Genomic DNA, 26,225 nt, shown 5'->3' with positions numbered 1-26,225 from the left:
TGCCACAGGCATTTTCTGCTGCACAGAGGCAGTCACATGTGTAGTGCTCATTGACTTGTGTGAACAGACCATTGGCAGTCTGCATTTTGTCAGTCGAGCCTGGTGGACGCATTATGAACGCACAATGGCCCATAGCCTACATGTATCTGACAATCTCTTTTCCCCCATCCAAATTGATGTCCACTTAATAGGAAAATGGTGAACCTTGAACAGTTGATTCGTAAAAGGCTACATGCACCAGTGTCCAACCAGTGTTCGGTTCATCCCGTTCAAATATTGGATTTTTTTCTGAATATTTTTCTGTGCTAATGAATGACTGAAAAGGTCAGTCAGTGTTTGACCTCTTTTTGTTTGTCTTTGTTTTTGCCGGGTTTATTTTCCTTTCTCTGTTCATGCTTGTACATGTACAGTTGTACATGTACATGTACTTCCTTGGTCTGTGGCTCGTCTGAGTTACAGTACATGTACATACATGTACCTGCAGGTGAGAAATACATGTACATGTACCTGTAATTAGAGTGTGGCTCACTTTTACTATGATGATATCTAACTTACATGTACATGTATTGGCAACGGGCAGGTTTAGTTGGACCACCTGAGTGCATGGTTGGACCATTGGACTGGGTTGGCAGCCAAGGGATTTCAGCCTGCTTATGGCTGTTACATGTATGTTATGTAATCTTAAGCCAGTTGCTTATAAATTGTAATACTTTGCATACATGTACCTGTTATTGTACAAAATCAGTTCTGGAGCAGAGAACACAATGACATACATGTTGATTGTTCGGTGTTCATTGGTTACACTCCACTCCTTCAAGCACATTATGCACATGTATTTGCATGCCCAGTGAATCAAGGAACAGTGGGCCCCCCATGTGTGAATTCATGGAGACATACCTTGAATGTCTCCATGACCTTGAACATGTAGGGGTATGTTATTCTATTGGACCATTGTGGAATATTTTTGTGTGTTCTCTCTTGTTAAAGCTTGAGCCTTGAAGGAAATATTCTCAGGCTGCAGTCTTTGTGATTGTGGGAACAGATGATAACTTGTCAGCTGTTCTTAATGACCCAAAGGCTGAGGGTAGGCGAGCGTCTTTGTGTGAATACTTAAGAAACCTTGTGGATGGTACCGTCGTATTGAAGTGCTGTTCATCACAGGAGTTAGCCTGTCTCCAAGTTGTGTGGGTCACATTCTGTAGTCTTTAGTTGAGCTTATGGTTGGTGGGAAAATTGGAGAGTTCTAAAGAGCTTAACTCTTTTCTGTCAAGGGGAAAAGGAAGTCAGAAGTTGAAGGGATTTGGCTGATTAACACTGGTAATGTCTGCAGAGCCAGATTTTGAACACTGCATGGGAACCTGTTTGTGGCCCCCTTTAAATTTTTTTCCCTAGTCAGTAGGCAAAGTCCAAACTTCAGCATGACCTTAGCATTTTTTCCTGTGATATACAGAGTGGTTATTGTGTTCATATTTCAAGCTGACACACTGAAGTTACAGGGCCAAAATCTTCTGAAAACCCAAAATTTTATTTTGCCTTTGTGTTTCAGGTTGCTCCCTGAAGCAGCTTGAAGTGCTCTTTGTGTGGTTTTTGACGCCTGGTGTTCAAATTCAGATATTCATGTGTACAGTGCTCTCTGAATGAGACCTCCTTTGTGGACGATCATCAGTGCCGCATTTCTGACTGCCTTTCCAAGTGCTGAGACAGAACAATGTGTGTTAATATTGAACTTAGCTTGTGGGAATTAGGGTCCTTGTTTGTTAACCTGTTGGTGTGGAGCAAGTTTCCCAGACTTGGCCACTGTGAAGACTGGAACCCAAGCCCAACAAATCTCAGCCAAATGAAACAGCTTTTTATTTTAGTCCACACGTGCATGTAGTTCCTCTTTCACCTTACACAATACGGCAAACACTGCACGTGCTTCAGTGCCATGCACATGCTGTGCAAAAGGACAGATATCATGCACATACATGTACAGTGTACACTGTATGTACCAGCTCCACAGCTGGACAATTTGTGTGTGGTTAGTATTAGGTCAACATTTACCGTAAATGCCATGCAGTGGACTACATGTATACCTGTCCCTTTGTCCATTATGCAAAGTCCTACATTTTTGCAATTTTGAGGAACATGCATACATATGTACACTGTACATGTGTTTTGCATTTGATTTTTGTCCCAGACCACCTCAAAGGACAGTGTACAGGTCTTGTACATAAACCGGTACAGTTTTCTGCACTTGTGGTGGTCTTCCTGTCAGATTCTCCTGAATTCCTCCCCATTAGAAACAGTCAATTTTTTTCTTTCGCAGTGGCCATTGTTGAGGAAGTTTAGACAGGTTTCTGTCTGCTTTTTGCACCAGTCGAGTGCATTGGAAACAGGAACCAGGCCAGTCTAGGGTGAATGGATTCAGATTTTATTTTCCTTTAAAAAATATCCTCCGGGGGTATGAATATACCAAAACAGAAAAGGAAAACATGTATAGAAAGTAAACACGTAATCTGATCGACAAAATAAGAGGAAAGAAAGAGGGGAAAATGGTTGAAATATCACGCCTCAAGCGGACTCGATCCCGGCCCACTGTGATTACAAAAAAGCATGCGTACCAATTGGGCTGTCGCAATGCCATGACAGTAATGGGACATTGAAACCTTATAGATTGGCAAAGATAATTATGCAGTGCCGTCACTATTGAATTTGGAAGTCACGTTACAGTTGCCGTAACTTTAGCCATTTCTTTTTTCTTCACACAGACAACAGGGGTATGAAGCACAGTGCCAAGGGATTAGCCTCCTGAAAAGTTTCCTAAATCCCACAAACCCTTCTCTCTGTGATGGATTTTGAAGGATCTGGGAGGATTACTTAAAGTGAATCCTTTATGCAGCCGCAGAAGTGTAAAGTTCAGACAATCAGTACATTGGAGTTTGTGTAGTCACTTGAGAGGAGGGAAGGGGGATGCTGCCACTTTTAAAGAAAAACTAGTTTGAAAAATAAAGGAAAAAGGGGGAGAAAGCAAAAGAAATGACAAAAGAGAGACGTAAGCGGCTTAAAACCACCAATTTGCTTGAACACAACATCAAACTTTACCTCCCCACCCAAGAAATCCCTCCTCCCCCACCGGAAAAAAAAGGCGTTTGCTCCCATAGAAACAAATCTTGGTCAACGCCTACAGTATGCCTGTAACAGTAAGAAACAGATGTACCCGTATGCGGATACAGTAAATACCATTGTAAGTGCTCTAATTGAGAAACACTTTTTAAAGAATATGGAACTGGTCCTTGGATGGAGGGGCTTTTGCAGTGCCCAGGCATGCACATACACGTTACGTACATGTAGGCTTTTTGTTGTAAGACAGCTTGTGTGTCATTATGTCATGTATATTGTGATTACTGGCATACCGTTGTACATGTACATTTTATAAGTACATGTACATTAAGCCCGTCTGGGAAATCCGCAAATGTGAGCACCAATCTCCATTATTAATCATTTTAATGGAAACCCCAAATAACATGTCCTCTGAAACAAGAACATAAATAGCCTGGTATCAGCATGCACTTTGTATAGATATTACCCCCCCCTCCAAATCGCCTTTGTGAGTGGGATCAGCAATAATCACACACTGACTCTGACAGATTGTTGGGCAATTAGACTGGACTGTGTTCCAGTCTGGAGAGGAGTCGCTGTCGAACTGCGCGTACAGACACACACAAAAAAGCACTGTCTCTGGGTCTGGGTCATCTGCCTTCCGTGGATTGCAGTACTCAGGCACGCCTGTGTTATTGCCACAACCCAGCCGGCGGGGTCACATCGAGGCCGGCACTGCCTCCCCGTGCTTTCTTCCTCCCCAACCCCCCCTCCCCAACCCGCTGCTTTGCTGACTGATTAACTCTGGTCTGTGCAATGGTACCAAATTAACTTGAATTCCCTGGCACATCATTGTAATGCCACCAAGATGAAACATTTGAAATTCTCTGGAATCTGGAATATTTAAAACCTGTCAGTGGACACACTGTACAGTAGGTCATCGGGAAGGGAGATGAAATCCACGTGTCAGTTTGTTTGCATATTTTGGAAAGAAACTGGGCCGTTACATCCACATGTAGGCCATTCCTTTTACAGCTTGTACAAACATTTTAATGAAAGTGAAATGATACGTCATTCACAAGAGTAACTTGCATGTGAAGGTATAGTACATGGAGATTAGTTGACACCACTGTTGTTGCTAAAATTTTATGTATCATTCATTCCAACTTTAGATTAGGACAGCAACAGGTTTTTTTAGATAAGAAAAGGAACATGAAAACATCAAACAGTTACTTTTTACAAGCCATCTTCAAAGTGAGAGATGAATCATTAAATTGTATGTACATTAGTACACCTGTGCAACTTGAATTGGAAAGCAGACCTACTGGGTAAATTATTTCTAAAATTGCAAGCAGGGACCCTGGAAACTGTCAACCACTGATCATTGTTTAAATTATCCTTTTTGCTGAACTCTTTGGTATAGAACACACCTGTAATGGCGAACAAAACGCATCAACTCCCAGGGTAAATAATCAGAAACCTCCCTGAATTATCTGAAATCCCCTGGTATTCAATTCTTCATACATATAGTTGTTTCATTTCTAGGGAGAATTCCTCAATTCTCAAAAGCCCTTCCAAATTGGAACATTGATTTTTCAGAGCACTGAGTTGAATTTTTACAAGTGATTTTTTTTAAAAACTAGTGACCATAGTCACGAAAAACAGTAATCAGCACAGGTACAGTACATGTGCTGGTTTCAAATGTACATGTACATATACCATGGGTGTGTATGAGAGAGGCTTAACTCCCCATCTGTGTATTGTGTACATGAGATGAGCTCTGTGCATCCTAATCATCTGTTCTAGAATGGGTTGTATCAATATCCTGTGGCCGTAGGAGGGTTGATTCGACAGCTGGCCAGTGCCGATTGAGCCCTGCACTAGAAAACATAAGCCGTACAAAAAGAACACCTCTTGCATACATGCATGTTCTTTTCAATTCCAACCACTGCTTCTGTCTGCAGTGAACCACTACCGGCAGGCCCCTGTTTTCTCCTTGTTCATCAATTTTCCTTGTGAGCATAAAAAGCATTGCCTAAGCATGTTTGTATTGTGCAAAGACCTAATTTCCCTTCAATGCTGCAGATCCCCCCTGCCCCCAGAAGTTGTCTGTCATTAGGGGATACAGTTTGCAGGATATTCAACTAGGCCTACAGTGTACATGTGATCTTATATATTATTTGGTATAAGCTCTTGTCCTGGACAGAAGTGGTATGGACCAGTACCAATCATGAACATATGCACAGCAGACCGATTGCGCCAGTTACATCACGTGACCTATAGTGAGTATCAAACATCAACAAACATGGCGTCCTTCCATAGCAAAGTGTGTCTTAAGTGGTGTTTACCAAAACTAATGCCAATTTTTGGTAAAATGCTCAGCACATCAGTAGTCTGAGTACTTTACCAACCGTCAGCTTTATATTTGGTAAATGACATGACATACTTTGCTATGGGATGACGCTACAGTGTACGTTTGTTGATGTTTTGATACCCACTAAAGGTCATGTGACTTCACGGGCACAGTTGATCTACTGCATGTGAAACAACCATTTGCAATGATGGTATTCCTAATCTTGAACAGATTGCATACATGTACCACCAGTATGCCCGCATGTGTACATTGTAAGACTGGAATTTCCATTCAGCTTTTGTGTTTTTATGTACATGTACCTTGAAATATGTACATAAATTGTTCAGCTGTCCACGTATGAATTGGAAACCTATATGCATGTCATTCAAATGTCACATATTTGCCATCAATAGGCCTACATGTAGTCCATAATATTATTCACGTGGCATAGCATTTATTTCAAACACTCATTTGCCTGGTTACCCAAGTACCAGTACATTTGGGATTAACTATTAACTATTAAGTTCTTGTTAAAGCCTTCAATCTTTGTATTGTAGCTTACCTTACATTTTGTATTTATGGTACACCACTGTACATGTAACTAACCCCAACCCCAATGTACAAGTACCTCAGAGAGTCTGCTCTTTCCTTAAGATATAGCAGCTGATGTGATCACAGAGTGTTCTGAATCTGACAGTGACAGATATCCAGGATTGCAGAAAAGGATTCAAGTCAAGATACTGCAGAAAATACTGTCCAGAGAATTAGGGTGGACGTTCATTTTTACCAGATGCAATTTTGGTTACTCTGTTTGTTCCACATACTCCGATTCCCAGGTCAGTGACGGATCCCCGAGATGGCAAGCGGGTGGCTCTCAAGAAGATGCCTCACGTCTTCCAGAACCTCATCTCCTGCAAACGCGTCTATCGCGAACTCAAGATGCTCTTTTTCTTCAACCACGACAACGTGAGTACATGTACATGGCAGCCATATTGATCAACAAATCAAATAGACTTAACCCGGTTAGTCACCTGATACCTCCACCCCTTCCCCTTATGGTTTTCATTCAGAGTTGACACTTTGAATTCTGGAATTGAATCAGAATGAAGTGATTCAAATGTTTGTTAGCATATTAACATTTCTGCTCGACCTGAACGCATCATACATGTTTGGCATCATTACTCACCAACCAGAAATGCCAGAGGTATGTATTTGAAAGTTCTTCACAAGTATTTTCACAGAAAGCTTCCCAATTTGTGTATTGTATTTCTGTGTGGACCATCGTTTTGGCAGGAATCAGTATTTGTTTTCCTCCCCAAATACATGCACATGTACACTGAGCCCCCAAGGGTGTTGAATCCTCTCATGCATTTTTGTCACTTCGGGTTTTTTGCAATTTGTTGAAAAAAAAAAAAATGTAAAAAAAAAAGAATGGTTGGAATGTCCTTAAATTTATAATGACTCGTTTGTGTAGATGTGCAGCAGCGGAGTTCCGCCAATCACGTTATCAGGGATATTGTACAGAGTAGCTACACGTGTACGATATGTCTGCGTAATGCATCCTTGAAAAACAGCCAATTCAGTCATGGCGCATTTGAATTTCTGATGTGCAGAATGTGTTACATATGTCTTGGGGGATGGGATTGTTGGGGGGTAGACTTGCTAAGGGTTTCATTTAAGCTGGTTACATGTATGAATACATTTCGTTGCATTACTTGTAACACCTCAGTAATAGGGGATTGCATTGAACTCTGCACCATCCTGGTGCTCAATTTATGAATGAGATCTCTCCACTCACAGCTTCTGATTCAAAAAAATTAAGGGTCTTTGAAATCGTGCATGTGTTCATTTACTTGTTACTGAGGGTTACAAACACTGTGGACAGGTTGAAAGGAAATCGAGGCTACAGCAGTGTGAATATTTCTAAATAGAATCACACGTGTACAGTTGTACTCAGCGCATGTTCACGTATTAATGCACCGTCAGGTCATACATGTATACATGTACGTGTACACAATTGTAGCGAAGGCATGAAATAGGGAATTGGTTCATGATTGCTCTGAACTGTTCCACAGCTTGAAATTAAAGTGTCCGTTGTAATCTGTAGATATAACAAGTCAGATACAGGTAGCAGTATGTGCAATGAAAAGCGTTATCACAGAATTCATTGCGCTTGTAATTACCCATTCAAGAACCTCTTGTTACCGTGTAGTGTAAATAATTGTACTCCAAAATGGTTGGATTTCCTGGTTTGAAAACTAATATGACCTCGGTGGAGTGATAAGGGTACATCATTAGAGGAAGGCAGCCATCATTATGATGGGCATATTTGGAATAGCTACAAAACAAAGAAAAATTGGAATTGCATTTGCAATGCATGTAAATGTGTGGGTTGCGAGTCATTTTTTTGGCTGAAATGTGTATATTTAGGGCTAGTTCCTTGGCGTGTGTGTTGTTAATTTAGTGAAGCCCCAGGGTTCCTTTTTTGTTGTCATGTGTGCGAGTGTGTGAGGCTGTAAGCATTAGTCTGATTACTGCACATGTACATGTAGGACTGGACATGTATTTCGCCTAGAATAATTCATTTCCAGCCTGTGTACGTGCGGACTCCTAAGAGCCTGCCTGCACTGGATTGGCAATAAATTGCAGACAATTTTGTGGGTGTTTTTTGGAGGGGGTGGCTATCTCCTGGTTTTTAATTTTTTGTTGAGAGTACGGAAGAATTTTTACATTTTAATATATGATTTGTAATCACAAATGGGAAACATTCCTAGATTAATGCCACATGTACATGTACCAGGTACTTAAAACTGCATATTTGTATTATTTCTCACTATTGAAGTACAGGTGCCTTCAATTCTTGGAGAGTAGATTATGTTTCTGCTTTATGTTAATATCGGCAAATAATGTTCAGGTACCCCTCCCCCTCCAAAAAACCCTGAATAGGGTCCTGGAGTGGCAAATCTCAAATAATAGCCCAAATCTTAGCAAAAGGCACATTTTTTTAGAAGCCACACACTTTCTTCATGCAGTGGAAAATTGCATTTCCCCCTCACCCGTTGCTCAGGATTGTCCCCAACAGTCCTCAATCCTTCAACTGTTCGAGGATTGAGGACCGTATTGGTTAGAGCCTAAATTTGTGAAAGTATATACTGTCAGTGGCAACTGACAACCCAGACCCAGTGTTCATACTAAAGAAGTGCTACAGTATTCTATTGATTGATTACCATCTTTCTCTTGACAGGTGCTCCGTGCTCTGGACATACTTCAACCCCCTCATCTAGATTACTTTGAAGAAATGTATCCTTTCAGAAACAGAAAACATTTAGTTTACTGTAATTGTGCAGTCTTATTGTACAAAACTGTACTTACTGCTGGTTGTTCAGGAGCTGTTGACAATGGTGATTAGAGCACAGTTCAACGTATAAGCTTGAGTCAACCCCAAGTTAGCCTTTACATAAAGAGTACTGGAACCTCCATCCCTTTTTAACCCCACCTAAATCCTAGCATAACCCCAGTTCAATCTTCTTTCAAACCAAGTTCATCCCCAAATCCCTCCTAATTGAATTCCAGCTCAATCCTACATGGGAGCCATCCTTATTCAATTTTAATTCAACTGCAGTTTCATCCCCAATGCGACCCTGTTACGTAAATCAATAAACCCAGTTCACCCCCCAGCTAAACCCTCACTGCGATATCTGCCAAAATCTACATGGGTAATTCCAGAAGTTAGGGGTTCCTATCACATCTGACATATGATTTTGCGAGTTCAGAACATGTTTTGTCTATGTCTATGTTCCAAGAGTGATGAATTCATGCAAATTTCCTGCCAAACAAATAGTAATACTGTAGTTTGAAATTGATTCTGACGATATTTCCATGTCGAATAACAAAGGTCAGATGTAACAGGGACACAAAAATGTCACACTTTTGGACCCCTAATTTCTGGAATTACCCACATGCCAGTTTCTTGAGTTTGTAACCACATCACAGAGAAGCTTTCTTGTACATGTAGATGTACCATAGGACTGGATGTCCCAGGGTTGTTAAGCAAAGCAGGTGCTCTTGGCACTGGTTTACTGTAAAGTGTTGGATTTTAGAGGATTTAGGACTAGGAAATTTGAACCGCAACAAATCACTCACCAGGCACTACAAATGCTTCCAAGGGCAGAACAAAGTAGGTTTTGGGAGGGAGGGGGGTAGCCAGGTTGTTTGGGGGGGGGAGAGCAGAATGCCCAAAGAGTCCTTTGTGGGTATTTTTCAATGCAAGTCTAAATTATGGGGCTTTTCAAACACTTCAGGGAAAAAGCCTCAGAAGGGAAATGAAATACATATAGTCTCACAGGAAAAGCAAAATACATGTACCTCCGCATTAAATGATACAAGATGGCTAAAACATTTAGGATAGGGGTTGTGGAGAACTGTCCTCCCTACTACCATCCCTGGATCCCTCAATGAATGCTTTGAGTGTCAATTGCAGGATTTTTTTTTATACTAAATCATGCAAATCACATTAGTTTTGTCACATACGTGGCAAACTTACCGGTAACTTTACTCTGTCGAAGTGTTTTTAAGGAGAGTAGTTAATGTGGAATTGTAAAAGGTGGAAAATTCCAGGAAATATGCTGTGTACATGTGTTGATAATATGTTTTACACCAATTTCTGACATTGTTACCGTGTTGTCCTAATCCCTTCCTTCCTGGCAGAAGGACATTAAAAGCTTTCGATAATTGTCGCCAAAACACTTGTCTCAGCTCTGCAACTTTGTTTTTGGGGGGGTGGGGTATGGCTCCTCTAGCCTGAAAAGATGGCCATTATTTCTGATTGATTTTCCATGTCTGAACTTGTCTTGGTCGAGGGATGGTTTCCCAATCTATCTCCCGATTATACATTTTTTTCCTTGTGTCTGCCTGCCTGGCTGCATGTGCTCCCAGCAATCTGTGCGGATTCTGTTTCATCCATCCGTGAAATTTCCCTCAGAAACCTCTCAATAAATACACCTAATTCCGTGCTTCTTGCCTAGTGTGTCGTGTAGCCTGCCGTCACACTAGATGTATCAGCAACTTCAGGGAATGAGAACAGTAATTCTCTGTTCCCCCTTGGTTGTTGTTTAAATGTATGTCTTTAGGATTGCACTCCTAATTAACAGGTGTAAGCCGACGATAGTTGCAAATATACTGTGATGTTAAGTATTCATTCAAATATTTGGAAATTTGTGAAATTTATCTTTATAAATTTTAAATTCCCGCAGTTTATTTTCTTGATGTTCTGCTTTTGAAGAGCATTCATGTTGTGAAGTATTATTATTTGTCTTTTCAACTGCTGTCGAATTCTAACATAACCTTGGCAGGGTTCTTCCCAGGATTTTTCAAAACTGTGGGGATTTCCATTGTGGTTTACCAACATTTTGCGAAGCCATGGTGTGGAGTTCGGGGCCTGCCCAAGGACCCCGAAAAAGATAATTCTGAACCACACTATCATAATTGTATTGTGCGTAGCGGGGATGAATAAATGGGTATCGACCCATTTTTTACGTATCGGGCAGAAATAATTGCGTATCTGGTCCGATACGCAAGTTTGTACATGTACGTGGGGAGAACCCTGCTTGGTTCTCTCTCTTTCATGGCCATATTTGTTTTGTTTTGGAATCTGTTTTGTACTCAGCACAGCTCTGGGCATATTCCTTTTACAAGTGCATTTGGTTTGTATTTTGTATAAAGATGTGGCAATTTCCTCCTGATGAGAGGAGCTTGCATTTCACTTACATTTCCTGTTTTTAGAGTTGATACATTCAGGCGGTGGGTACACAGTGCATCAGGAATGCTTTGAGAAAAGCAGCATTGATATGTCCAGACATGTAAAGAGCTATTTTCTCAACCAGTTTCTCCAAATAAACTATTAGGATTGACAGAAAAATGTTTGTAAAATGTTAGAAATGATTGAACGTGGCATTGTTGGAGCAGGGCATACTGGGTGTACTAACATGTGATTGTTAGTTCTTATCTGTGTAAAAAAACACCATCCTTCTTTTTCCCAGATCAAACATTACAGAAAATCACTGCCACTTTTTTACACTCAAGGCAAAAATGAAGTCCACTGAGAAGCTTGAATTAGGGCAATCTTGAATCCTTTTAAATCTGCAATATCTACATGTGTACTTGTAGAATGTATGTACAGTGTACATGTATTGCGTCAAAGCCGTGACCAGCACAGAAATTTCTTAACTAGAATTGGAAATGGCTGGCGCCTGTTTCGCTAGCACCAATGTTATTGTGACCATTCTGTGCATACATGTATATGTCACTTGGCTATATGTAAGTGCTACAAAGGTGTGCATTATTTGCATAAGTGCATCAAACCCCAGATTTTGTACACAGATGGATGGAGTCTGTGTACTGGTACCTCCATCAAGCATTTCTGTTCAAAGCATTTGCTGCCGAGGTCATTAACCACATTGCCTTTGACTCGGCAAGCAGAGAAAATGTAATTTTTGTCTCACTCGGGAAGGAAAGGAAAACTCACATAATCCATAAGTTAAGGTCACAGAGGAAAAATTATAGAAAGGGTAGAATTTCCTGAACTCCTGTCACTAGATACGTTGTGACAGAGCTTCTCCAAAGCGACCTTCATAAGATCATCGTCTCTCCACAATCTCTCAGCTCGGACCACGTCAAGGTCTTCCTCTATCAAATTCTAAGAGGTGAGTGGGATTCCTAGCAACAGCATTGATCCTTCTGACCCTTTTTGTCATTCTTTGATTTTTGTTGCTGGTTTTGTTTTTGTTTTGGGTGGTTTGATTGAATGCAGTAGCTTGGGTGTAATGATATGTGAGATTTTGTTTAAGGATTACTGGTACACATTGTAGGTTAGCTAAAGTGGAAAAGTCAAAGGACAAAGTATAGAGGGTTTGTATTTCACCGGTGTATCAGACTTTATTTGTCAACCAAGGATAGCTCTAATTATTAGATGCCCAAATTCAGAAACCTTTTTATTAAGGGGTCTTTTGTATGTTACACCAACAGTACATCAGTTCACTTCAATTTACTCTGCTACGTTAGTGAAGAATATTTGATAATTTCTTTGGATAATTCTAGACAGATTAGTTTTGCATTTCATATGGCTTGTTGAAATGTTGGCTTGCACATGCTCACTGTTACTTGTGAGTCTGAGCTTTTACTTGTGAGTCTGATCTTTCACGAACTGGCAGTCATTGGCAAAGATGTCCATGTCAGCAGAGCCTTTGAATTCTCCCCTGGTCTAAGCAGTTCTTGTTGTACATTGATTGGTCCATGCAATCAGAGATTCTGGCTTGATCACAGGAACTTTGTGCCAACCCCTAGACTAATCCAAGGAGATGGCATTGCTGCGATGGCATCACAAGCGGTGCGTAACTTGATGCACGTGTGAATTTAATGTAGGCTAGTCACAACATCATATTGGTCGAACAGGCTTGTAAAGCGTGCATACCAGTTTTCACCTGTCTGCAAGCACGGTGCTGTTGCAGTAATGGATTCTAATTTTGGCCAGGCTCAGAATAAAAGCAGTGGTGCCAAAAACTTGCAAATAGTAAACCTGTGGCCAGGCCAGTAAAGTTCCCTCTGCTGGCTGTAAATAATTCTGAGCTTAGCAAGTCCAGCATGGAACTGACCCCTAGCATTATCAGACCCTCAATCATAAACCTTGGGCATGGTAAAGAGCTATATTAAAAAAAATGTAATCTGCCATATCTCACTGATCAGATGGATCGCCATTTGCAGGTCATTCCCTCGAAGGTCGCCGTTTGCCAGAGGTACCGGTCGAGGTCAAGGAATTCACTGCCAAATATTTGATTTGTGTTTCAGGCAACAAAGGGATGGGCATTCACAGTTCACGTTTCACGTGTATCTCATCAAATTTTTTTGTTCTTTGGGTTTTTGCTCAGGGCTGAAGTATCTTCACTCGGCTGGTATTCTGCACAGGGATATCAAACCTGGCAACCTTCTTGTTAACAGTAACTGCATACTCAAGGTTAGTCTCTAAACGACCTCTTCAGTTTGTGCATGACTTTTCTGATAGTAAGCTCCTTAAGTGCAGTAGACATCATAAATAGTGTTTCCATGCATTTTGTGTGATTTTGGTACCATTTAAAATATGTGTTAAGTGCATTGTAGCATTGATAAAGTGACATTTCGATACACTTTATAATGTCATGTACATATTTTTTTTGGTTTGGTCCAAGATATTCACGGTAATGTGAAGAAGCTTAAAACAGACACAAAAATGCATTCATTATTATGTAACATGTCCTCCGATTGGTTGATTTCTCACCCTTCCCTCACTAAAATTACCTTCCAGCTGCACGGGAGGTAATTTTTTCATAATTACCACTGTAGTTGAGTTTGTAGTCAAATCCTTTCACAATTTCCTGCACGAGTCTAATCCCAAGTCCTGCCACAAGACCAGTTATGAGTAGCAGGGTGAATGACAAAGGAATGCTTTTGTCAAGTGTACATGTAGTTCATTTATCAGCCTGTGATTGGGCTGAAGACTTCATGACTGACATGTATGATAGACTTATGATGGAAATGGCAGAAACTGTTGACTACATCACTGTCGTGCATAGCCCATATCATCATCAGAAAAAAATTAAGTCCTGACTTCTTTTTTACATATGCCCCGAACTTTTTTTCTACAATTGACAGATTTGTGATTTTGGGCTGGCCCGCCTGGAGGAACCAGACACCAACAAACACATGACTCAAGAGGTCATCACACAGTACTACCGTGCGCCAGAGATCCTCGTGGGCAGCAAACACTATGGGTCATCTGTGGACGTCTGGTCGGTCGGCTGCATCTTTGCCGAGCTCCTGGGAAGAAGGATTCTGTTTCAGGCACAGAGTCCAGTTACCCAGGTAAGATGTGAAATGGGGCTGAAGCCATCAAAGAGTTTTAAAATATTTTGGACGAATCGAACTGTGAGCCATTTTCGCTAGAAACTGCTCTTAATCTGGACAGAAAACCATTGGCTCATATCTTTGTCCAGTAACATTTAGGGGTATCAAGCACAGCGTAAAGTGTAACAGTAGCTGGGCTCAACATACTAGTACCTCAAACCTGCAGAGCCCTGTCTTCTGTAAAAACTTGTGAAACTTGTGGAGTTTGAAGGTTCTTGGAAAGGTAGGGGTTGATGGCTTGGCATAATTTGGCATACTGCTGCATTCAGCAAGATACCGGGAAAACCCAGAGGGTTAGGGTTAAAGTACATGTACTGGAGCATGTTCTGTCTGATGTCTGTCTGTAGCATGTTCTGTCAGTTTGTATTAATTACGTGTTCCCTTTTTTAAGGAAAACGTTTTTGAAGGCAAAGTAGTTTGAGCCATTAAGACAGTGAGTGTACTTGTAGTTAGACTCTGATAAATCTTATTAATGGTGACAGTAAGCCTCCTCACTCTACAAGTCTGAAAATGACCTTTGAAAAGGCTTAACAGATATGGCAGGAAAGCTGATTTCGGATTCTGTCGTATTAATGTTTGTGGCCTTCTCCTACCAGGTATAATAGCAGAGATAAGAGTGAGAGATCGTTATTCGTAAAAATGACTCGTTTTCAAGAATTTAATGCAGGCTCAGTGATAGCACTTCATTCCTCTTTCCTGTGCGTGTTTGCATTGAAGAACTGCAAGAGCCTAACTACAAAAGAGGTGGTTGCTGTCTTTTTAGAGTAACAGATCCCACAATTAGAAAATCAATGAAAAACTTGGAAAAACATGTAGTTCGTTTCAAATGCGGATGGGACTATTTTTAGCCAGTGTTTCCTCTGTGCTTACAGAGGAGGGCATCACAGAATCGTGGCATTTCAAGAAGGTAACATGATTCCCCTGAGAGTCTCGCTTCACTTTGGTGAATTTGCATACTATTTTTCATAGGAATGGATGTGTGAATTTGTTAACTCCCAACAGCAATCAAATTAAATTTAGGATTTGCTTACCTCCCCCCTCCCCAAAAAGGACTTTTTGGACACTACATCAGATTTGAAGGGATTAAAAAATTGTAGATGGTACTATGATCACTTTATGGTGCACTAAACAGTACTACAGTAGATCAGCCTGTCTGCTGAAAGTTAAAGTGTCTGTTTGTTACCTTTTTGTTTAAACAATCAGGACCCACCAGGCTCGGGCTACCCGTTAATTCCATAATGCTGTCCGTGTTGGCAGTGACACCGAGGCAGCCGGGAAACAGTGATTTATCGAGGGCTGGCTCGTTCCGCCTTGACACAGCAAATATGGGGCTGTAACTCAATTACCGGTTAATACGCCGGGCCTTGGGAGCATTTACGCTGGCTCCCTGATGGAGGATGATATTAGTCTTTCTCAAATATATTAGGGAAGTCAAGTGATGTGCTGAAATTCGCACTCTAATTTATTGCGCTTCCTCCCAGCCTCAATCCATTTGTTGTTTCAGTTTCATTTGATAAGCTAAACAATTGAATGAATGGTTCACCACCAAGCTGTTACGAAGAATGAAGCATATTAACGGACTTGAATTACGTGAAAGAGAACTGACATAAATCGATCTTTTAAACTTTGAAAAGCAGTTTGACTAAAAGGAAAAGAGTGAATCTTACTAAAATCTGAGAAATGAAAAGTGCGGCTCAGGAAAGCAGAAGCCTGCCGTGCTTATGTTGATAAAGATGGAGATGTTTATTAGTGCTGTCAACTGTGTATGAAAAATGAAACCCATTTGATCATCCCTCTTTGAACAGTTGGTTGAGAGTTGATTTTCAGCCACTGACTCAGATAACTAACTAGAAAAAAAGTTGCTTTGTTGTTGAAAAAGACATTGGCTGCCGTACCAATTCATTGACATGACTGGATTTTTAAACAGAGAGACTGTGTAGAAATAACAGAATGTAGTTATTAGATACTATTTTCAGACTTAACTTGCTGAGTTGATTCATGCTATTTCCAAATTTGTTTCTTGTTTCACTATGCTTCACACAGTGGCTCATGACAAGTAAAGATGTCATAGAATTTTGTACAGTCTATTCAAATGCACTTTATCTCCACATTCCGTTTGGCACATTGTAACATAGCGATTTGGTGCGTGAGGAAACTTTCTCCCCTTAAAGATGCACCTGACTTCTCAACTTGCATTCTCCTCTCCATTTGTGCACAGCTGAACCTCATCACTGATCTCCTTGGTACCCCAAGCATGGAGGACATGAAGTACGCTTGTGACGGCGCAAAAGCGCATCTACTTCGGTCACCGCACAAACCTGTGAGTAGATGTACAGTCACACGGGTCAGTTTGTTTGGCCACGTTCAAAGATGGTAAATTGACAACTTGCTGATGTTCATATTCGTAGTTGCATCGCTGGCATAATGTTATATTAACCCTAACCCCCTAGGCTCCTGCACTAGAAAGCATACTGAACCTCACAAAATCCAACAGGTTCATGTACTTGTCTATGTACTTGTACATGCGGGTTAGTGTACCAAACCTGATAAACTCCAACAGAATGAGCCCGTTGGAGTTTGAGTGATATGGTATGGATGGGTCTATGCAGTATAGGATGACTTGCACTGAACAGTACCAAACCTGACAAAATCAAGCATAGTCCAACAATTGGTACAGCAAGCCAGACACTGCACACAGTGACCCGTGTGTGTCCCAACTCACACAGAATCCAACACCATCTCCCTGGGCCTTTCATCCCAAGTCTCACAAAATTCAACAACAAGTTCCTCAGGTACGGTACCAAACCTGCCAAAACCTCACAAAACCTGCTGTTGGAGTATGGCAGGTTTTGGGCAGTTAGGGTTAATGAATGTAGAAACAAATAGGGTTACAGTATAGAATATGAATATCCTTAATTTGTACCGTTACAACTATTGATGCATTGAGCATTAATAAAATGAACAACAGATGTACAGAAGTCTTTTAAACCATGTGTTTCCTGTTTATTTACATTTATGGTACCTTTCTACGTCTCTGAACTAAACTTTTAAAATCTTAGTTATTTTGAATAGCAGTTGCATTAATTTGGTGATGAGATGTTGATTGAAATCTTAGCCTGTGTTATCAGTCGCCTTTGCTGAGCAGTATCAATACTGAAAACAATTGAAGCACGGAGCAGAGAGCTCAAACTTTATGTGTTGTTGAGATTGCTAGATACTGTGCTGCTTATGAGGTACGGTAGTCAGAACCCCTTTATGCCTCTGCACACGTGTCTTGGAACCCAGACCATTTGCTGAACATTGCGCACATCCTTCTACCCACAGCCCTGTCTGTCAGCATTATACAGTCTGTCAACTCAGGCTACGCATGAAGCTGTCCATCTCCTGAGTCGAATGCTGGTCTTCAATCCGGTGAGTTGATAAAGACCACAAGTAAAGTATTGAAAATGCTCCCTGCAGGCATTCCTGAAGTTTAGTCAGTGAGTACTCAATATTGCATGCATTGCTTTGCAATTCTACTAAGCTCTTAAAAAAAAATGCTCAAAACCACAACATAAATTCTGCATTTCACTTTTAGACAGGGTACCTGAAGCCCTTTCATCATCTTGACAGTTAAAATTCTTTACCTTCATAGGACAAGCGCATATCGTGTACAGATGCGCTGACCCACCCCTACTTAGAGGAAGGGCGGTTACGCTACCACACCTGCATGTGCCGCTGCTGTCACAACACGGCAGCGGGCCGGCAGTACACCTCGGACTTTGAGCCCGCAGCTCCGCAGCGGTTCAGCTCGGAGTTTGAGGACGGGTTGTGCAGTGTGCATGAGGTCAAAGGTGAGTGTGACAATTTGACAGTTTTTCCATTCTGACCCGTTTTTTTCCCATGAATTTGGATAAATTTGCTGTGAGTTGTGTGGTAACTGGAAGTGAAAGCATTTGATCAGGAAAGTATTTGTGGAATTGGTTACGCTGTCATAAAGAGCAAGGACAAGGTTCAATAAAAATGTGTGAGTCTGGTTCTTTCTGGTTTGATTAGAAAAGCTCCAGTTGATAAAAGTGCTGATACCAAGTACACGTTGCCTCCGACTGAACACATTGACTGCTTCGTATAATTTCACACGGCGTTCCCCATTTGCCAAGCGTTGTATGCATGCGCACATATTTAACAGGGTACCTTTCAGGTGTCTATTTGAACATGGGCTTTTTACAGATGTAAGTCCTCCACGCTGCCAGCAGTTTATTTTCGTGTTCTTCAGTGATGTCAGTGTACTCAATTTACATTACAATAGCCTTTCATTTTGCATGAGTATACTTGTAGTGCCAGAACCCGGTACACCTGTTACTATGAGTATACTTGTAGTTGGCAGTCAATGTGTTGATGAAACAAATTTTGTATATATGTTCTTGTCATGTCATTGCAGAGGCCCTACACACATTCATTACGGACAGGCACCAGGGTAACAGCGTGCCCCTTTGTATAAATCCCCAGTCTGCTGCCTTCAAGAGCTTTGCCAGGTGAGAAGTGATGAAACGGACATACCAAGACCCACAGAAAATGTCATGAGTGGGCCTGTGGGCATGCCTGGATTACCTGGCTGGCAGCTTGAAATTGGGCACCAGTCTGTGGTTGTGGCTGCAGTCCCTTCCCATAGGGTTGTGTGTGATTTCAAGCTACAGCCAAGTGATTTGGAAGGGGACGTAGCCTTGCTGAAGATATTAGCCTCTTGAGGGCACTGTTGTAGTTTGTTGTAAGATTTCATTTAGGTCATGGGTTTCACAGGACCTAGGAGTTTCTCTGCACAAGTTTGTTCAAATGAAGGCCGAGTCCAGTTGTCGCACTAGTGTCGAGTAAAACTGTGTTAATGATTTTTCTCACGCCTGAGAATGTATCTTTTTCTTATGAAGGAATAAGGAATGCGGTACTTGAAGCACTTCTAGCAATCTTACCAGAAAAAAAAGCTTCGGTGTTTTGTGCGCAAATCTCAGTTTCTATGCTACTTCTTAGCATTGCAAGTGAGCATGGTAACTAATTGCATTACCTTTTGTTTGAAGCGTCAGTAATTGTCGTGTCTGGTTCGTGTTAGGAAATAATAATGCTGTTGATGTCTTGTTTTCTTTTAACAGCTCATCAGTAGCCAGTGCCTCTGAATTGCCACCCACCCCTCAACCCTGGGAGTAACTCCTCCCCCCTACTGTCTCCAACGGGTATCAGGGGTAAGCCAGTGCCCACCCTCCTACTCTCCCCCCCCCCCACGTTGTGTCCCGTCCACGCTCCCCCTCTTCATCCGGGACCGCCTGTTGTGTGTACGGCATGATGGACCCAGCCCTATGCACATTAAACGTGTGGTATCTGTATTTATTACTGTATCCTTGTGTTTGGAGTACGATAAAGCAATATTATTTGATTCAGCAGTAATTCTGTATACTGTACCCATTGTCTCCCGAAAGTGAATGCTGCAGTTCATTTAGAGAGTTTGTCTCCAGGGTTACGAGTTCCAGTGTCAATGCAGCATTATTGTAGAGATACTGAATTTTCGATCTGACGGTTGCAAATGTGTGGTTTTTTTTTTAAGTACTCTAATTAAAGAGGATAAGTTATTGTAATAAGTCAATCATCGACTAATGCTTTTTGTGTGTAAATGATGGTTGATTCTCTTAGAAGTAACTGCTGGTTATCAAAGGTCTTGTTTAATTACATCTATGCATCACCCCTAAACAAGAGTGGAGCAACCTATGTGAACTGTTACTGCAAGAAGGATCGACTGTCATTTTGAGGGGGTTTTAACAATATGGGGGTCTTGTACAGTTCTGTTTGCCAAAGATGGTGCTAAGTTGTAGGGATTTTTTGTTTTGGCTCAGAGAATTAATTGAACAAACTGTAGATTTGAGCAAGTAAATGTGTAAGCTCTTTTGTATGTGTCCGTAATGCACTTAACATCTCATTGGCTGTGCTTAATTTTTTTTTTTTTCCCTGAAAACCACTTGCAATTTTTTGTTGTAAGGACAACCCATTAATATATGCCATTCCGGACTTTCTGCCAGAAGTTAATCTTTGAAATAGAAAAGGGAATCATCCATGGAGGCTTGCACTTTGGGAATTCTGGCCTGCTCATAACAATTTAATGTTTCTGCTAATCGTGTTCAAAAAAGCGCTCCTGGTAATTTGCATATCATGCATTCCCTTTCTGGAAGCATTTTTCTAGCTTGTTCCTGAGCTTAAATAGTAAGCAGAAATTCTCCTTTTTGGGGACAACATAAGACTACCTTGTAGCAAGTAAGATAAGACATCGGATAAAGCGTGCAGGCCAGAGACTGGTTTAGCTATTTAAAAGCATGTGTTCTTCACTGACTCGATTTGTTGCTTTAATAGCAATCCTTGGACTTTTGGTTGGGCAATTTTTACTGCAGAAGATGTTCCATTAGGCGGAAAATTATCAACGCCATGAGCCATTATTTTCTTATCAGCTCCCATAAACAATTTGAACCTTCCACACATCCCTGCCCAATCACAAAGTTGCTTTTTATTTTGATTGATGTCGCCATGTCCAGTATATAGCAACTCATCTTGGGTTGCCCAATTGGTGTTAAACTCTACGAGTACACAATGCAGTTTGCTGAAATAAATACTGTTGGGGAGAGAAAAGCTAATGCACAGTATTCAAAAATCTGGGAGCTACTAAGTTACATGTATATGCAGTGATTTATCATTAAACTACCTCTGAATAGTGGATCTGCCTATTGTGACATTATTATCAAGGAAGACACCACTGTATTTCAGAGGGGTGGGATTCTTGATTTGATCCATATCTCCTGCACTGATTAGGCAGTGCAGTGCTGACTTCGTTCTAACCTAGTTGTAATACTAATTCTATTTATCGTTACTGTTTTTTTTTATACAACGTGTACTGTGCAATTTGTATCCGGGATTGTTGTCACAAAAGGGAAACCCATTTGTATGCTGAGTAATTATGAAAGAGCAAGTTCATTCAAGTTTTATTTGTAGTGTCTCGATTGTCATTAGGAAAAGTTTGATTCACAAATGTTCAGGAAGCTTGAATATGGGTGAAGTTACTGCAAAGCGTTGGCTTTATAAACAAATGCAAAAGTTTTGAGGGAGAGATTTCGATTTTTGCAGATTTTGGTCCTCATGTCTTTCACCATTTCAGTCACACTATTGAGTTACATATTTGCTGTGCCCCTCCTTTCACCCCCCTGAAGCAATGCACTGCTCCAGTCTTAAAGCTTTCCTCAATGTAAATAGGTCTGTGGACCTGTAGGAGGGGTGGATTGCTTCGGTTGTGAGGTGCTGCTCTCATTGAGATGAGATGGATTGTGCTGGAGAATGTGCTCTGGCAGAGAGTCCTTAGTCTTTTGAGTGAGAGGTAGAGGCACTGTGACACTAGCGGTCAGAGGGTTCGGGCAAAAACAAACCTAAGAATATACACACAAGAAGAGCTGGGCAATGCAGTATCAGGATGAATTACTTCCTGGTCTTGACGGCAAATAATCGTGTTAGTATGATGGGAAACATTGACTTCTGAATGTCATCCCAACTCGGACAAAAGATTTCTTAGTATATAAACAATGAACTGAAAACGAGTGACGGACGTTTACAATTTTTACCAACGTTTAGAGAATCTGTACAGTTTTAAACTTTGTAAAATTAGTTGTCTCTTGGTTCCTTGAAACTTTTGTTCTCATTGATGTTTTTGTGTACAGTTTACTTCACTAAATGTTTGATTGGATCAGCGTGTTGGCTGTACAGGTCGTATGTTAAGTCAGGTACATGTGTGTAGATGAAGGTTCCGAGTGTTGGTAGGACGAAAGAAGAAAAAGATCACGTGCCATTTGTCAGGATATTTATATCATGATTGCAAATGTGTGTTTTTTTTCCCCTTTTTGTTCAATGTGTTCATAGTGCTTTTTTGCAAGAGGATTTGTAAAGTGACTTGTGAAGATCGGGTGCCAGTGCTGCATTATTTTTGAAAGTTTCATCGTATTGCCAATGCTGCTGGGAAAGAGAGGACGAAATTGTCCCTGCAAACGGATGATTTAGAATCAGTTTTTTTGTGGGTTGAATAAGTGGCTACTGTTTCATCTCTTCAATCGTCTTCATGGCTTTACAAAACTATGCTGCAAGAGACAGATATTTGTCCATGTTCCAACACGATGTTGTGACATTACTCTCTTTATACTACTTAAATTGTGCTTGACAAATATACCTGTCCGATGTACTACTAGCATAGAAAGGAAAACCTACTAATATATCTTTTGTAAATATCTTTGTAGAATGTAGTTTATTTCAATATTTATTCTACACATAGTATGAAAAAAAATCAGTTTTGAATTATGTGTTTATGAAAAAATGGCAATTTTTCTCCTTTTTTAAAATTTTTTTTTCCATTCCGTGTAATGTGTGTGTGGTGTGTGTTTACCAAGGTATTTTTTCCGAAAAATGATGTTGTCCTTTTCAGGAGCCATCATTTAGAGAATTAAATTATGATGTAAAAATGAAATGATTGTACAGTTTCAAACAGTGATGCATGTAACAGCAACTTTCACTGCAACTTGTTTCTGTTCTGCAAATCAGGCTTTTTTCCAATTTTATATTGACCCAAATTCATCGAACTTTGAAACGTGTTGTTAAACACGAACGATATGCAAATTGAATAACAACTTTTTTCAAATATGTGGGACCATTTTTGTATTTAAGTGTAAAAAAAAAGGAAACTCCAGACCCCATTTTTAATGTCCCTTTATTTGGCATATGATCAGACACCAACAGATGAGAACATGCACCTTGCATTCAAAGTGCATTGGGCACTGTGCGCAATCACAGAAAACATCGAGGGTTTTTTCAAAACTCAGCTTTCTTTTGAGCTGTCTGTTCTGGCCCCCAGCCGTAAGGTCCCTTGTTATTGTATTGGTCATTTTCTGGTTCAGGAACATCAAATCTTTCAATGCAAGGTCAGAGTACATGTATTTCCCTCTCATTCAAGAACAAAGTCTTCTCAATGATTTAGGAACCAGAGATGAAGCTGCAGTCGTAAGCAAAGCTGACATTTGATAAACCTTTCAGCTTCTGTCTAGTATAAAACTGAACAGTAATTGTAGAGTGGTTCACCCACCTAAAGACAATTCGTTACATATTTTTGAAAGAATATGTGTCAGAATATTGAACCTATTATCATGGGGGAATATAGCCTTATCTGTTGGATTTTTTTTTGCAGTAGCTGTATTTTTTCCCCTTTTTTGGCAGCCATCCCTTACAACTGATGAGGAACTAGACACAACCTGTCATCTAGTCCTTTTTCCAGTTTGTAATAAGCAAAACGAAATAAAAAAATAGCAGAACTGAACTGTATAAGTGGTGCCTATAAAAAAATGTTAACGCCCCTTGTTAAGAACTTGAAGTTAATTACCTGTTTTGGCTGAATATTTGGTAGGAATTGCAATAAATGTAGTTGTACTTTTTAAGCAAAATATGCTTTTTTAACCCTTGGAGATTTTTGTAAAGTGCATAATACAAAAGCATTGGTCTGTTACTTCCAGGTTTAAAGGAGAATTTAAAATATAATTGATACACGATTATTTTTCTGGTCGAAAGTGGGACAGTATCTGAAATGATTCAACAAATCTGAACAAGTCTTAAAAAAACAAACCCGTTATTGTCAGGTTAAATATTCCAATTGTTGCTTACCTGCGATGTATGCAATCCTTAATCTATTGGAGTCATCTGAGAGTTCAAATATGTCGTTATAATTCGTGTGAAATCCGCAGCTTTGGTTCTCCGGACCTTGGAACAAATATCTATTGTGCTATTTCAAACCCCTGCAGTATCATGTGGCGAGTTGAACAACAGCAAAATTATGTCTTAAAGACTCCCTGCACTTCAGCACGTGGTGTTTTCCAAGTGTTAAAGACAGCCTGTAATGCAAGTGTGGATTCAGTACCTGTTTGTTTTAGACAGTGTTGCAGTGGAGTTTGTTGTAAGTCCCTTCACAAGACCTTTTACAAGACCGGTCTTATTTAACAGGGTGAACAGTATGCAGAAAATGCTTCATGTTCTGTTAAGATTTAGTTGACTAGCCTATAACTTGACTTAAGACTGGATAACTAGTGATTTTACGGGGCATTGTGATGGACTTGACAGCAGCACTGGCTTTTAGATATCAAATTTCAATAATGCAGTCACAAAAATACAAAAGTTCTCTACCTACGACCATGTGTTGTCATCTCATCTCACAACAATGACAAAGGCAATTAATTTTTTTAGGTGAATTGTTTCTGAGCTACACTAATAAAAGTACTTGTGCTCATTATTTATAAGACCAAATAACTTGCTGTATCAGTGTTTATTACCAGTGCATAAATATGTTGAGGAGTACGATCTTGCAATAAGTTTGCCCCATTTTGTAAAAATGTATTAAGAGATTTGGAAGCTAATCTGCCCAAGGATGAAATTTGCCCCTAAAGAATGCTGTTGTAGGAAACAGTGTTTTAATGCAGCATTGAAGAAAAGACAGTAAAGTTTGAACTGCCAGTCTCATCTTCAAGACAAAAAATAGCAATAGGGAGAAACCACACGAATGTGTGCAACTGCGTATTGTGAAATCTTTCTCCTATTTTGGATGGATTTGCAATATTTTATTTTTAGAAAGAATCAGAAAATTCCCAAATGAGACATTAATAAGCCGCTTTCTTTCATTGTGGTAAACTTTTCCCGCTAGTTTCTGTCAGTTTCTTTCCCAAGAAAGAAAATGAGGGCTTTGAATTGAAATGATTTGTGTGCTGCAACTTCTTCTGAAGGCGGGAGAACATTTAGTTTTGTTTTTTTCTTTCTGACAAAAATCAGCGGCGATCAACAGGTTTTAAAAAGTAAAGTGTGTACATTTGCTCGAGGATTTCTATAACAACTTTTCAAAATTGTTGGAAGAAAATATGCATTTAGGTGTTGGGAATAAAAAAAAATTCTATTTGTAATTACTGTACCATAGTAATAGATTCAAACTAAGAACAAATTATGAGAGATGTTATTAGTCAAGTACCAAAGTAGCAAAAGGAGAAAAAAATACGAAAAAGGAATACTTGGTAAACTTGTTGACGTTTGAAGTATTGGGCAGAGTGGGTTTCGGTATGCTGCTTCTGCAAAAATGTCGCTTCTCACTGTATCTTGTAGTGTGCTGTAGGCAACATCAAGTATTCCTTAATCATTACTGGCTTTATGTATGTTTTATTTATTTCTCAAAGGATTAAAAACCATGTTCTCCAATGGGAATATTCTTTGTAATTGGTGAATCAAGAAATCAATATTGTAGAGTATGAAAAAAACTTTGTTGATTTGAGAGATTAAGAAAAAATGTGATGAATAAAAGTGGGAATATGTGAGAAATTTTAAAAATGCTGTTTTGGTCCTCTGTTGGTTGGATTGTGTTGGGATAAGCATGGTAAAGGCTTTTAATGTTTTTTCCTTGATAATTTTTCACCACCATACAAACAAATAAGATAATATCCACTCTTGTATTGCGACTCTTGTATTGAGACCTTGTCATCTTATGATGTTATTGATTTTTAATCATCTAAAACATTAAGGAAGTTAATATCTGTCATGGAAAGCCAGTTTTGAGAGGCATGAAAACTGTGAAATTACAGAACAATGCAAGTATATTTTCCATGACATAAGATGTAGCAGTAAACTGTCAGGGGCAAGACCAAGTGTAATCCAAAAACCGAAGTAGACCATATTTGATCAAATACAGAATAGTCTCAATATTTCCACATCTCAGTTCCTTGGGTAAAGCCAGAAAAAATACACCTATAGAAAACGCATGGACTGCCAGAAACACAATAGACCTCAG

The 26,225-nt window shown here is 40.1% G+C and overlaps 1 protein-coding gene across 1 annotated transcript in view; it reads left to right on the top strand.

Annotated features, from left to right (window-relative positions):
• nlk (nemo like kinase) overlaps nucleotides 1-25,768 on the top strand; it is a 28,600-nt gene extending 2,832 nt beyond the window's left edge. Inside the window, exons 2-11 of the mRNA XM_022237562.2 lie at nucleotides 6,271-6,400; nucleotides 8,679-8,734; nucleotides 12,029-12,135; nucleotides 13,357-13,442; nucleotides 14,117-14,326; nucleotides 16,587-16,688; nucleotides 17,693-17,779; nucleotides 18,003-18,201; nucleotides 18,789-18,882; nucleotides 19,492-25,768. Of these exons, the coding sequence (XP_022093254.1) occupies nucleotides 6,271-6,400; nucleotides 8,679-8,734; nucleotides 12,029-12,135; nucleotides 13,357-13,442; nucleotides 14,117-14,326; nucleotides 16,587-16,688; nucleotides 17,693-17,779; nucleotides 18,003-18,201; nucleotides 18,789-18,882; nucleotides 19,492-19,546 (1,126 nt within the window). The 3' untranslated portion in view covers nucleotides 19,547-25,768. The remainder of the gene's footprint in view (nucleotides 1-6,270; nucleotides 6,401-8,678; nucleotides 8,735-12,028; nucleotides 12,136-13,356; nucleotides 13,443-14,116; nucleotides 14,327-16,586; nucleotides 16,689-17,692; nucleotides 17,780-18,002; nucleotides 18,202-18,788; nucleotides 18,883-19,491) is intronic.
• Nucleotides 25,769-26,225: the final 457 nt, after the last annotated feature.

Source organism: Acanthaster planci, linkage group LG09 (genome assembly GCF_054643075.1).
Source record: "Acanthaster planci isolate LZ-2023a linkage group LG09, COTS_SCS, whole genome shotgun sequence".
In the NCBI taxonomy this organism is placed as follows: domain Eukaryota; kingdom Metazoa; phylum Echinodermata; class Asteroidea; order Valvatida; family Acanthasteridae; genus Acanthaster; species Acanthaster planci.
Note: the sequence above shows the minus strand (reverse complement) of the source record. Positions and strands in the feature narration are given on the sequence as shown.